The sequence below is a fragment of the Orycteropus afer genome, unplaced genomic scaffold (assembly GCF_000298275.1).
Source record: "Orycteropus afer afer isolate SDZICR_OR568_19922 unplaced genomic scaffold, OryAfe1.0 scaffold00446, whole genome shotgun sequence".
In the NCBI taxonomy this organism is placed as follows: Eukaryota; Metazoa; Chordata; class Mammalia; order Tubulidentata; family Orycteropodidae; genus Orycteropus; species Orycteropus afer.
Genome location: NW_006922033.1, coordinates 1,403,790 through 1,417,236, shown reverse-complemented (window position 1 = coordinate 1,417,236; position 13,447 = coordinate 1,403,790). Strand labels below are relative to the sequence as shown.

The 13,447-nt window shown below is 42.7% G+C and overlaps 1 protein-coding gene across 1 annotated transcript in view; it reads right to left on the bottom strand.

Annotated features, from left to right (window-relative positions):
* Positions 1 to 13,447, bottom strand: part of LOC103208507 (LARGE xylosyl- and glucuronyltransferase 1) — a 705,596-nt gene that overhangs the window by 480,320 nt on the left and 211,829 nt on the right. Inside the window, exon 3 of the mRNA XM_007954215.2 lies at positions 5,473 to 5,555. Within this exon, the coding sequence (XP_007952406.1) occupies positions 5,473 to 5,555 (83 nt within the window). The remainder of the gene's footprint in view (positions 1 to 5,472; positions 5,556 to 13,447) is intronic.

Below are 13,447 nucleotides of genomic sequence, written 5' to 3'. Positions count from 1 at the left end.
TCCGCCATCTTGCCAGAACCTCCACTGGCTAATTCTTTGAGAAGTGGATGGCCCCTTCCTTCTTCTGAATCTATCTTAGCCTGGAAGTGCCGCTGAAACCTGCCCACCATTGTAACCCTGCTGGCATTCAAAACACCAGTGGCATAGGCTCTAGCCTCACAGCAACACACAAGCCACCACAGTATGACAAAGTGATAGATGAGTGGTGGACAGACTTTGTATATAATTTTTTTTTCCAAGTAAATCATTACTTTTTACTTCATTATTTTAAAAAACCTACTGGTGGTAACTCAATTCTGACTCACAGTGATCCTGTAAACAGATTTGGACAGCCATTCAGTTTTTCTAAGGCTGTAAATCTTCATAGAAGCAGATTGACATATCTTTTTCCCATGGAATGGCTGATGGGTTTGAACCACCAACCTTTCAGTCAGCCGCTGAGCATTTAAACCACTGCATCACTAAGGTTCCTCTATTTTTCATTATAAATATTGTAAAATGATGACCAAAAGTCATGTACAGAGAAAAGAAAAGCAAGATCACCTCAATTTCTACCCAGACAACATGCAATTACTCAATTTATATGTATTATCTACCAGTTTTTCACACCTCTGTATTTTGACCACATATATATCTGTATGTGTATCAGGATTCATATTACACAATACATTTATAACCACCACCAGACAGTCAATTTGTCATACTGCAGAGGCTGGCATGTTGCTATGACGCTGAAAGATTTTCCACTATTATTTCAAATACCAACAGAGTCACCCAGAGTGAACAAGTTTCAGCAAAGCCTTCAGATAATAAACTCACTGCCATTGAGTTGGATCTGACTCACAGCGACTAGGAAGAAAGGCTTGGTGATCTGCTTCTGAAAATCAGTCCATGAAGATCTGACAGACCACAACAGAATGCTGTCTGAAATAGTTCTGGCAGATAAGCCCCCTACGTTGGAAGGCACTCAAAATAAGTAATAGTGGCAACAATGGACTTGAGCAGACCAATGACCATGAAGGTGGTTCAGGCCCGGGAAAGGCTTCATTCTGTTGCTGTATATGGGGCCAACATGAATCTAAGCTAACCCAACAGCAACTAAGAACACAAAGTTTTGAATTGGGTTGTCATTTATTTTATATTTTTAGCACGGGTCCCTATTACAATATACTTAGAAAATATGTTATAATATTTGAAAAGTACATGACTTACTGTAACAGGATGCTCCAATATTTACTCTTATTGCTTGTAAGTATTACAGAAATTTTATGACTATATATATGCTACGTAAAAGTCTTCTTCTATAGTTAGAAACATCTTTTTAGGATACAGTACCTTAAGTTGTCATCTAACACAAGGTCTGTGTCACTGTACTCTAAAATTTCTTTCCAAAAGGTTACAGCAATTTGTAGAGCTGGCACTGGTGTATAAGTGTGTCCATACCACTCTTTCACCATCTTTCAAAATACAGTGGGCCCACTGTCACTGGGCATGCTGCAGAAATAAAACTGATTGGATGTAACAAAGCAAGCAAGCCTTAAATGAAAATTTGCTGGAAATCTTGTCTGGAGAATAAATCTAATTACTGTAATTAACAGTGAAAGCCAAGAGAAGCATCCTGCACCACTATCATTATATTATTATTTAACATTAGGAAGGTACTTCATTTGTCAAAGTATTTTATAATCGTGTATTAGTTAATCCTCATAACGTGCTTGGAAGGCAATGAAGCTATTTATAGTGGGACTTTCTGAGCAAAAAAGTCTTTCAAATGTCCTTTTGTCTTGCTATCTCTACTCATTATCACCAGCATTTCAATTCACAGAAACATTCTCATTTGGAGACTTTCAGGCATGGGAGGTACTTCTGAGGTCATTTGGTCCACGTCATCCAAGAAGATCAAGCAGTCACTCATGTAGGGTGCAAGATGTTCAGAACATGGACCAGGAATGTGCTTTCTTCTCAAATCCTCAGGCCTCCTCGAAAGCGCGGCATGCCATCTGTAGCTGATAATAATACTAGTGCTATTTTTAAATTTACCATCTTTGTGCTGCACCACAATTATAGGAGTAAAAGTTTATACTCAATAGGATTCTTATAATTTCAACTACTGAAAGTATCTGATTTGTAGCTAAAGCAACAGCAATAATATTTACAGCCAGAAACACCAGCACAAGTTTTTATAACCTGAAAACCTGCCATAATTGAAAAACAGAATAACAGAATATCGGTAATCTTGTAAATACCCGTTTCTAAAAGTTTCTAAAAAAAAGCTTTTTGTTTCCGTTAGGGCGGGACCCAAGTTCTTTAATGGAGACAAAGAACAAGTACATAAAAGGCTGAGAACCACTCATCTGAATCAATGCCTCATCAGCAAAATACCTGGTTTCAGACAGCAAAGAAAGGCTACAGACCCTGAGTTCCAACAACTGCTCAGAAGCTATGCTAGTAGGAGACAAGCATCTCCCCCACTGTCAGAAGAGCTGGGCTACAACTCCACCTGGGCCCCCTTACCTCAGCACCCCCATCTCCCCTCAGATGTGCAACTGAACTCACAATCCCAACTGGACAGAGCTCTGAGCAGAACCGACAGCCCCTATCACTAACTGGCATTGTGTGTATTTGTTTGCTTCTCACTTCTCCTCCCCCACCTTCCCCAATCCAAGAGGGCAGTGGACCTGATGATTCACAAGCACTCACCACACAAGGGAGCCTGGCAAAAGAACCAGTCAGTCCTTCTGTTTATGTCAATGGCGGGATTGTTGTTGTTGTTGTTGTTATGTGCCGTCGAGTCGGCCCCGACTCATAGCGACCCCTCCTTGGGTTTCTGAGGCAGTATCACTACAGAAGTAGGCTTGCCCAACCTGCCGTCTGAGGAGTGGCTGGTGGGTTTGAACTGCCAGCCGTCTGGTTAGCAGGCAAGTATCTTAGCCACTAGGCTACCAGAGCTCCCAATGGCGGGATTAGAGCTAGGAAAACGATAGTACAACATGGAGAGTGTCATCTGTCTTTCAACTGTGCAACAGAAACTGTTAAGATGACGGATATATATATATATATATAAAGTATATGTGCACTACAAGGAAAAGAAAAACAAAACAAAACGAAAGGAACCACCCAGGTGAGTGCAGTCAAAACAGTGGAGCTAATAAAGAAGTGGTGTTTTAGACTGGTAAGTGATTCGCTGCAAAATCTGACTGACATGGGAGCTTTAGTCCAAAGAGTGAAAATGACCTGCTCAAATCACTCAGCTGTACCATGACATAAATGTGAGACTGAACAAAATCTAGACTCGACACACTAGTTAAGTGGTTGAATAAATTAACCTTGGGTTATTTATTAATGACAACTTCCAGGTTCACTTGTTAAACAAGTAAAACATGCAATAAGCGTATAATACACGTCAGGCATTTTGCTATGATCTGGGGGATAAAGACGAATGAGACATGATCTAAGCCCTCCAACCCTACTGCCACTGACTCGATTCCAACTCATAGGAACCCTATAGGACAAAGGAGAACTGCCCCACAGGGTTTCCAAGGCTGTAAATCTTTAGTGGAGCAGACTGCCTCATCTTTCTCCCATGGAGCAGCTGGTGGGTTTGAATCATGGACCTTCTGGTTATCAGCTGAAAGTGTTAAGCACAGCAATATCAGAGCTCCTTTTTCTAAACCCCTAGAAGTCCCAAATTCTCAGGGAGACATATAATGAATAGAGGAATACAATACCAAAACCAAACCAGTTGCCATCAATTCTGACTCAGGCGGCTCCTTGTGTTTCAGAGTAGAAGCAACATGCTCCATGGGGTTTCCATGACTATGATCTATTGAAAGTAGATTTCCAGGTCTTTGTTCTGAGGTGCCTCTGGGTGGATTCAAACCTCCAGCCTTTCAGTTGGTAGCTGACTGCTTCACCGTGTGCACCACCCAGGGACTCCAGATAAATACATTAGAAGATAATACAAAGAATAGACAGATGCACTCGGTATCGTGGACTTGGGGAAGAGGAGCCCCAACCACACTGAGGGTTACAGGCAGGCTTCCCACTAGAAAGGATACTTATCCTAGGTCTTCAAGATGAGAGGTGGTATGCCAGTTTGAGGATGGAGGGAGATGCGCTAGTAGGGGTGTAACGGACAGAGCAGAGAGATAAAAACAACAAGGCGGGGCACACTGTGGAGAGGGTGGGCACCACGAGCTCAGTGTAGCTGCTGGAGCATGAAGGTCATGGCAAGGAGAGGGCAGGAGACAGAGGAGAGGGAGGACAGACTTCGGGTGAGCTGTGTGCTTTAGCAATGAGGTTCTGTTCTCTCCTGTAGATAAAGAGAAGCCTCTGAAAGGTGTTGAGGGATCAGATGTGCTGATCTGCAATGTCACTCCACCATCAGAGATGATGGAGCTAGAGAGGAGAAAAGGAAGAGGCAGGAAGGACAAGTGTAGGTGAGAGAACATGCAGACCTGAACTAGGGGAGAGAGAAGAAGGAATAGAAATGGCAATAAGAGAGAGAAGCAAGAGGCAGTGATAGTAGAGGGGGACTGAGAGGCAGTGGGGGAAGGGACCAAGGAGGAATCTTGGTTTCTTGCAAGACTGGTAGGAGGGAGATTCTGGTTATCACACTCTTTCTACCATTTCTGCTTATGCCATTGACAGTTTGGATGCAGGTGTAGAATTTACATTTAAAGTTAGGTTGAACTTTGACATCTATCATGACTGTTCTAGCCTCTGAGAACCTTCTGGATCCTGACTCGTTCATCCAGTACATTTCCATACTGTTGGTTGCAGCTGTAGACAAGCCTTATCCTGAGCCTCAGTAAGAATGTTATGGAATGAACCAAGGGCGCTGGCCAGCACTATGGACTCAATTCTGGACAGCAGTGGAGTAGGTCTAGTATCAATCAAAATAGTAAGAGGTCAGAAGAAAAATCCCAAGAGAAAGTAGGAGCAAAGGCAGGAGTTGAACTTGGTGAAGAAATGACCTGAGGGAGATGTTTTAACTTCTAGGTAGAAGATGAATCCAGCCTTTGTATGATGGGTTCCATGGGCATCCCACAAGGGCTACTTCCATCTACAGGTTGGAGAATTTTCATGTACTATAAAGACAGATTTCTTATAGTCAGAGGTGAGATGGGCCACACTAGAATAGGGTGAGCAACCGGCCACAGGGACACGTGAGCAGAGAGGTCCAGTGATAACCAGGCAGAGTGGCAAACAGGAAATTCAAGCATTAAATTGGAGATGTCCTTGAAGGTCCTGTTAGGTCTGAGAGCTACAATTTTGCTCACTGCAAGACAGCACCTAATCGCTGCTGTTAAACATTAAGACAATAATCTCCCCAGGGTTTCTGACAAAAATGACATTTTCATGGCAGCTTGAATGACTGATGATTGAGCCCTGATTTAACCCTTCCTCCAGGAACATACATAGGTGGTCAGTCCCCTACACCAGCCCACAGAGTACAAAAGTCACTCTTACCTATGAAACAAGACGGACTTGACCAAGGTGACGACATCACGGCTAGCATTATACCCGGCACAGACAATAGCAACGTGGATCGTCTAGGAAGAGAAGAAAATGGAGGCAGCAGTTAGGCAGACGGAAGGTGGCCTTCCTGTGTTACATCCCATACAGGAAAGAGAAATTGCCCTTCTTTCTTGTTGGGACCATTGGAAAACAAAGGGCACCATCTGCAGCTGTGGAAAATAACTTGAGACAGTTTTATTAAGGCCTTTTTAATCGGTTTATGGAGCTATCATCATTTGGAAACCATTAAGGCTCTTTTCAATTACATTTTTGGGATGAGAGGAATGGTGATTGGCTCAAATAGGCAAACAGTGCATCCCTTGCCCCCACGCTGGGAGACGACAACAACTGGTAACAAGAGAAAACAAAGAAACATGTCCTGAATGACGAACTGATGATCAGGGCTCTCACACTGAGAAGAAAGGGCAGAGAGTTTGTGAAACATTCTTATGTCTTAGATTATGGTCACTCTTAGATTAGTAATCTTAGATTACAGGGAGACAGGACCAATGAACACCTATGGGTCCCACCTGGGCTATCACTGAAAGAGTGGGAGACTGTTAGCACCAAAGTTACCTTAGAGTTCATCTCAGCTATGTGGCCAAGAGTCTGGGCTCCAGACATGAATCTTGGCACTGTCCTTTAATGTGCTGACCCTGGTAAAGGTGCAGTGTCAATTGCAATGTAAGGGCCATGACACATCTTGTAGGATGAATGTATGAAGTGAGGTAATAAGTGCTCACCATGCTGCATTCCATTTAGAGCACAGCGTCCCAAATGGGGTGCCTTGGTGTGCCAGGAACAAATTATAGCTGTCAAAGATATTCATCTCCTCAAGCCCTCAAGGTCACATGGAAGGACTAGGGTAGCTGGGATGCTCAGGTTCGGTTACTCCTGTTGTCAGCAACCTCTTCTAGCTCCCTGTTGCATACAAATATCATTCTCCATGGGTATAAAATGTTCTCATGAGATTACGATAGGACCCTGGGTGATGCAAATGGATTGTCTCTTCGACCACTAATGTAAAGGTTGGTGGTTTAAATGCACCTATTGGCTGTGGAAGAAAGGCCTGGCAATTTGCACCTGAAAAGATTCAATTCAAAATCCATTGCTGTCGAGTTGATTCCAACACATAGCAATCCAACAAGATAAAGGAGAACTACGCCCACAGGGTTTCCAAGGCTGTAAATCTTTATGGAAGCAGACTGCCACTTCTTTCTCCCACAGAATGATTGATGGGTTTGAACAAAGATTACAGTCAAGAAAACCCTATACAGCAGTTCTACTCTCTACCACCACTGGTCGCCAGGAGTCAGAATCAATTTGACAGTAATGCTTTTTTTTTTTTTTTTTTTTTTTAACGTGGGCTGTGACATGAGAGAGATGGAATGAACCACTCGAGGGTATCCTGTAGAGAAGTCACTGCACCATCATGCCTGGCTCAGAGCAACTCTAATGATGGAGAGCTCACATCTATCCATTTCATCCCTTTTACTGAAGCCCAACCTTCCTCGAATCAAAACCTGCCTCCTAACTCCACTCCAGTCTTGTTCTGTCCTGGCAGTACTGCAGAACTAGTATGTTTCCTCTAGCAGCACTTAATGAAAGGAGAGCACTTAATAGACACCTCTTGTCCAGAACTGCTCCCTGCCATTCCTCCCATGGCATGGCACCTGGACTCCTGTTATACTCATCAGTGTTTCAGTTCTGACACCTGGTCACTCTCATTCAAGCTTTCAAGACAATGGCCTCTGGTTCCCAAGTGTTCTGCACCACTGCACCTCCTGACATCATCACAGGAAGTTTAAGCATCTGTGGATGAACCATCCAATAACCCTGTTTTCACTTCCATGACCTCCACTCCCACTCCACCTTGGCCACCCATGCCCAGTGCCAGAAGCTGGACCTCAGCTTCATACTGAATTATATCCTCTCAGAAATTCTGAAAACAGAGACTCATTGACACCTGTAGGATTCCCACTGCCCCAAACCCACTCTACTTGCTCTTCATCCTTCGTAGAAGGTCCACTTTGGCCCAGTCTACCAGTCCCTACCTTGCTGGTGCCATAGTATCTGGACTCCACTGCTGCTCCCCTGAACCATCTCCTCACTGTGCTCTCAGCCCCCTTCTCTTTCTGTTCTGCTCTCTCACACCTGATATACAAATCCCCACCCAGGATCAGGGCTGTAGTCTACCTGCTCTTCTAGCAGGAGTCAGGAAGGAAGATGAGGGGCTGGAAAGAGTTAATATTTATTGAGTAAATTACTACATTGCAGACACTGTGCTTAATACTTTACACAGATACCACACAGTACAATGTCACACAGTCTCACAGTACAATGATTTCAGTATTATTGATAAGAAAACTGAAGCTTTTAGAAATGGGATTCTAACTTTGGATCAGAGCTTGCGAACCCTTGGTGTACATCAGAATCATCTAAGAGGTTTTTAAAACATACCTGTACTCCTGCCCAAAAACAGATGAGTTAACTCAAAATCTCTGAAGGAGTCCCTGGAACAGATAAGCCCTCCACTACTGGCTGAAAGAACACAACCAGATGCACCTTGAAAGACAGGCCTGGTGATCTGCTTCCTAAAGGTTACAGCTTTGAAAACCTTATGGAGCAGTTCTACTCTGTACATGTGGAGTCACCATGACTCAGAATCAACTTGATGGCAACTATCAACAATCCACCCTACTCACTGCCATCGAGTCAACTCTAATTCATAATGACCCTACAGAACAGAATAGAACTGTCCCATAGGGTTTCCAAGGCTGCTAATCTTTACAGAAGCAGAGTGCCTCATCCTTCTCCTGTGAAGCAGATGGTGGGTTTGAACTGCTGACCTTCTGGTTAGCAGCCAAATGCTTTAACCACTTGTTCTGGTTACCTAGTGCCACTCTGACAAGAATATACCATAAATGGGACGGCCTTAACAAACAGGAGTTTATTCTCTTGCAGTTTGGGAGGCTTTAAGTCCAAGTTCAAAGTGCCAGGCTCTAGGTGCTGAATGAAAGCCCTCTGACCTTGGCTTCAGCTCTGCCTCTTGCTCCTGGCCCACTGAAGCTACAGGCATCTCTTCATTCAGGCATCCAGTAGCTGCTGAGGCTAACAAGCCCAAGGTTGACAAATAAAATGGCATAGTCCTGATGTTACCAAACTACATGGCAGGCCATTAATTCAAGTCCATTTTAAGTCTCAAGGTCAGCAGAGCATGACAGGCTGCTGAACAATGGAACAGCTACGTGTAGGGTCCAAGTGTGCCATAAGCAAGAGACCACTCCCCAAGGCTTCTGCTTAAATACAGGAAGCAGACCACATTCCCTAAGGCAGCTATTCAGCTGCTCACAGTAGATTCCACCATGGAGTAGACTACGAGTCTCATCATAGGGAATACTGTAACTAGCTGCTCAGCCACTCAATCAGGCCCAGCCAAGTTGACACACAAACTTAACCACCACACCAAAGCTCCTATAACAACAACAGTGGTTCTAAACGGGGAGAATTTTCAGCCCCCAAGGTGATAATACCTGGCAACGGCTAGAGACATTTTTCATCTTCACTCCTGGGGACAGAGGGTGTCGTATGCTACTGGCTTCTAGTGGAGAGAGACTATGGTTGCTCCTGCACACCCTACAGTACACAAGACAACTCCCAACCCCAGCAAAGCATTAACTGCCCAAAATGCCAAGACTGCTGTTCTGTTAGTTAAAGAAATGGTGGGAAAAGGAGAAAAGGACGGGGAGAAACGGACTGGGGAGAAAGGCCCTGCATCCCTGTCTATGGGTTCTAGTACTATCTTTTCTCAGTCTGACTCGTGCATATTGGAGTTTCTCCACCTGTAAAATAAAGACACCATCACTTATCTTTGGATAATATCTCCAGAAGACTGAGAATGAAAGAGTGCAACGGGCATACAACTGTTACAGGTCCAATCATGAAGGAAATGAATAGGAAAGTGCCAGCAAACAGGAGATAGAACGGGGAATGATAACAGGATGGGTGAAAACACGCTGAATCAAACTCTTGTGAACCACAAATATTTAAACATTCAGCCTCGGAGATATTAAACTTCGTCTTGGCTTCAGGGTTCAGGGACTTTTTAAAATGGGCCCATTAAATGTAAGTGCAAGCACACACATTCTCAAACATTTTACATAATTTTTCAATCTCTTGAGTTTCATCCAGTACACCTGCCACCATGAATAAATCCATCATCTGGAGCCGCGTTTGCAGGGCCCTGCTGCTACCCCAGCAAAGCAGCAAATGGAATGTAATGAATACATCCTTAGATTTTTGGGTACTCCAAAATTTTGTGGGTACAGAAGTAAATGACAGGAGTGGGACAGGGGTGGGGTGGGGGATTAGGGAATAGACATGAATTTTCCTTGAAGGTGCAGAGTCACAAAAATGGTGTTGTCACAATAATCTTGAGGCTGTAAAGTCCATGTTTTCAAGTTTCTCAGTATAGTGGATTAAAGAGGGCCAAAATGACTGACAGGTGACCTCTGACCTAAGCCTTCCTTCCTACACCTTACATTGTAGATGAAAATACTCTCCTTTATGGGGGGCAAATCCTGGATGGAAGGCAGGCTGGTGGTCTCATATGTCCTTAAAGATTCACCCTCCAGTCTTCTCCAACTTGCGCTGAGCCCCAGAGGTTGACCTTTCTAAGTAAAATTGACTGAACTCTTGTTCCTCTCATTTCTGGTTGAGTTTAGTGAAAAGGAGGCCCCAGAAGGAAACTGGTGGGCAGGAGGGAAGAAAGGTGAAGTCCACCCTGCTTCTGTCAAGCCTCTCTGACAGTTCCAGTTCTTGGTGACTCCCACCACTCCCCTCTTGCTCCTTTAGGCCCAGGGGCTGTATTGGCCCCCTTGGCTAGTTCCTCTAAACCCTGCCCATGCCTATGGCCCTCCACTAAAGCCTTCTGACCCCTGGACACCAACCAATACTGGGGAACCCTTCCTGAGCAGGCTTTTTATCCTGGGGCTGTATATAAAGTACAGAACTCCTTTAGGCATTCATAGAGACATTGTTGATAGCAACTGCTATAACAAAGCAGGAGAAACCCAATGCAAAATACTGGGAGATTTATAAATTTTATTCATATATAAAAATATATTTAGGATATTAGAACTTCTCCTCACTTACCAACTATCTTATTATTGACATTTTTCATTAGGACAATAGTGAAAAAATATACTATTCTGTACATGAACAATAACATCTGGCAGTAACAAATGCCAAGATGTAAGGTGAGAGTAACAATGGCTGTGATAGTTATGGTTCTGTGTCCACTTGGCTGAGCCATGATTCTCAGTGGTAATTATCAAACAGTGTAATCTGGCAGTTATGCAATGATGTAGTCGTCCTCCATTTTATGATCAAATGTGGTCAATCCTTCATTTTCGCATAGCACCAATCTTCACATAATAACTTGGTCTTGCTTGCAAGCGGCCATCTAGATGCAATGATTGGGTCTCTCCTCATCCAGAGCAAAGAAGAATGAAGAAAACTAAAGATTCATGGAAACAATTAGTCCAAGCAACTGGTACACCATGAGATCTGCAGCTTGTACAACTATGAAACCAGAAGAACTAGATGGTGTCTGGCTACTACTGTCAACCACAAGAGGGAGATGTATGTAGGAGATACTGGATAGAGTGGGAGAACAATGTGGAACAAAACTCAAAATCATTTTGAAAAAAAAAGTAGGGACCAGGTTTGTTGGTCTTATAGAGCCTGATGGAACCACTGAGACTATGGCCTCTAGCTGCCCTTCAGGTCTAGAACTGAACCCACACCTGTGGCTACCACCCAAACAAAAGACAGGCATATAAGGTGAACATTTACACTAGGTAGATACACTTGTTGGAGAGAGTAATCATGGGAGAATAGAAGGGCTGTATATGCACAGGGACATGGCTGAGGGGACAGGGGTGCATGGAGGGAAGGACACAGGGATGAGAAGAAGTGGGAGGGGAGCTGTTGCATTGTGGTAAATTGCAGTCAATGTCATGAAACAAAGTGTATGTGAACTGTTGTATGGAAAGTGAATTTTCTCTGTAAACTTTCACACAAATCACAATAAAATTAAAAAAAAAAAAAAATAAGTAACTAACTTGGTCTTTGGAACCTACCTAAGTAGACAAGTAAGGAGTGGGTGTATTTATAGTACATATGTTTTTATTTATCTTTTATATTATTTATATATATTTTACTCATATACACAGTGACTTATAATTTCATTATATTTAGTTATATACACAGGAATAAATTGACTATCTCTGTAAAAAGAGATGGAAGAGAAACTCAATATCATCAGTCAGAACAAAGCCAGGAGCTGACTACAGAACACAGTATTAACTGCTCATATGCAAGTTCAAGTTAAAAGTTCAAGTTCAAGCTAAACAAAATTAAAACCACCAAAGTTGAAGTATTAGTGTATACCACCTCAATTTAAAGACCATCTCAAGAACAGATCTGATGCACTGAGCACTAATGATCGAAACCAGATGAGTTGTAGATAACATCAAGGACATTATATATGAAGAAAGCAAAAAGATATTGACAAGTGAGAAAGAAAAGACAAAACTTAATGTCAGAAGGACTTTGATACATAGAGTTTGAACATAGGGTAGCTAAAACAAATGGAAGAAAATTTAACATAGAAGAGCCGAACAGAAAATTTTAAAAGGTGGCTTGAGAAGACAAAGTAAAGAATTACAATGAAATGTGCAAAGACTTGGAATTAGAAAACCAAAAGGGAAGGCCATGCTTGGGATTTCTCAAGTTGAAAAAGCTGAACTAAAAATTCAAGCTTCCAACTGAAGGCTTATATGGATGAAATACTGAACAACACAGGAAGCATCCTAAGTAAGGGAAGGAATACAGAGTCACAATGCCAAAACAAATTGGTTGACCTTCAACCATTTAAGGAGGTAGCTTATTATCAACAATTGACGGCATTGAAGGAAGAAGTCCAGCCTACACTGAAAGCATAGGTAAAAAACAAGGCTCCAGGAATTGACAGAATATCAACTTAAATGTTTGAACAAACAGATGCAATGACAGAAGTATTCACTTGTCTATTAGAAGACAGCTACCAGGCCAATCTATTGGAAGAGATCTGTATTTGCATCCATTCCAAAGAAAGGTAATCCAACAGAATGTGAAATTATCCAACAATATCATTAATGTCACAAACAAGTAAAATTTTGCTGGGAAAAAAAAAAAAAAAAGATTCCTTAGTACACCATCAGGAAACTGCCAGAAATTCAAGACAGATTCAGAAGAGGATGTGGAATGAGGGATATCATTGCTGGTGTCAGATGAATCTTGGCTGAAAGCAAAGCATACCAGAAAGCTGTTTACCTGTGTTTTATTGACTATGCACACAGGCTTTCAACTATGTGGATCAGAACTAATTGTGTGATTATATTCTGAAGAATGGGAATTTGAGAACACTTAATAGTGCCCATGAGGTACATGTATATAGACAAAGAGGAAGTTGTTAAAACAGAAAAAGGGGATACTGTGTGGTTTACAATCAGGAAAGGTATGCTTCGGGGTTGTATCCTTTCACTATACTTGTTCAATCTGTGTGCTGGGCAAATAATCTGATGAACTGGGCTATATGAATTAGAACACAGAATCAAGATTAGAGCACTCATTAGCAAACTGCCATATGCAGATGTGAGGAGTCAGACGCAGGGACCCAGGTAAGGGTGGTACAAGAGGTTTCCAACAGGGCGACAAACTTGTCTGTCAGTTTGTCCTACCATGGTGATGTGCTGATGTGAGTTTTGAGGCTGAACCACTGGTGTTTCAAACCCAGCAAGATGCACGTGTTACACAGGTATCAGCCCAGCTTACAGACTGAGACAGACTAGGAAGAAGGAAGAGGCCATCCACTTCTCAATGA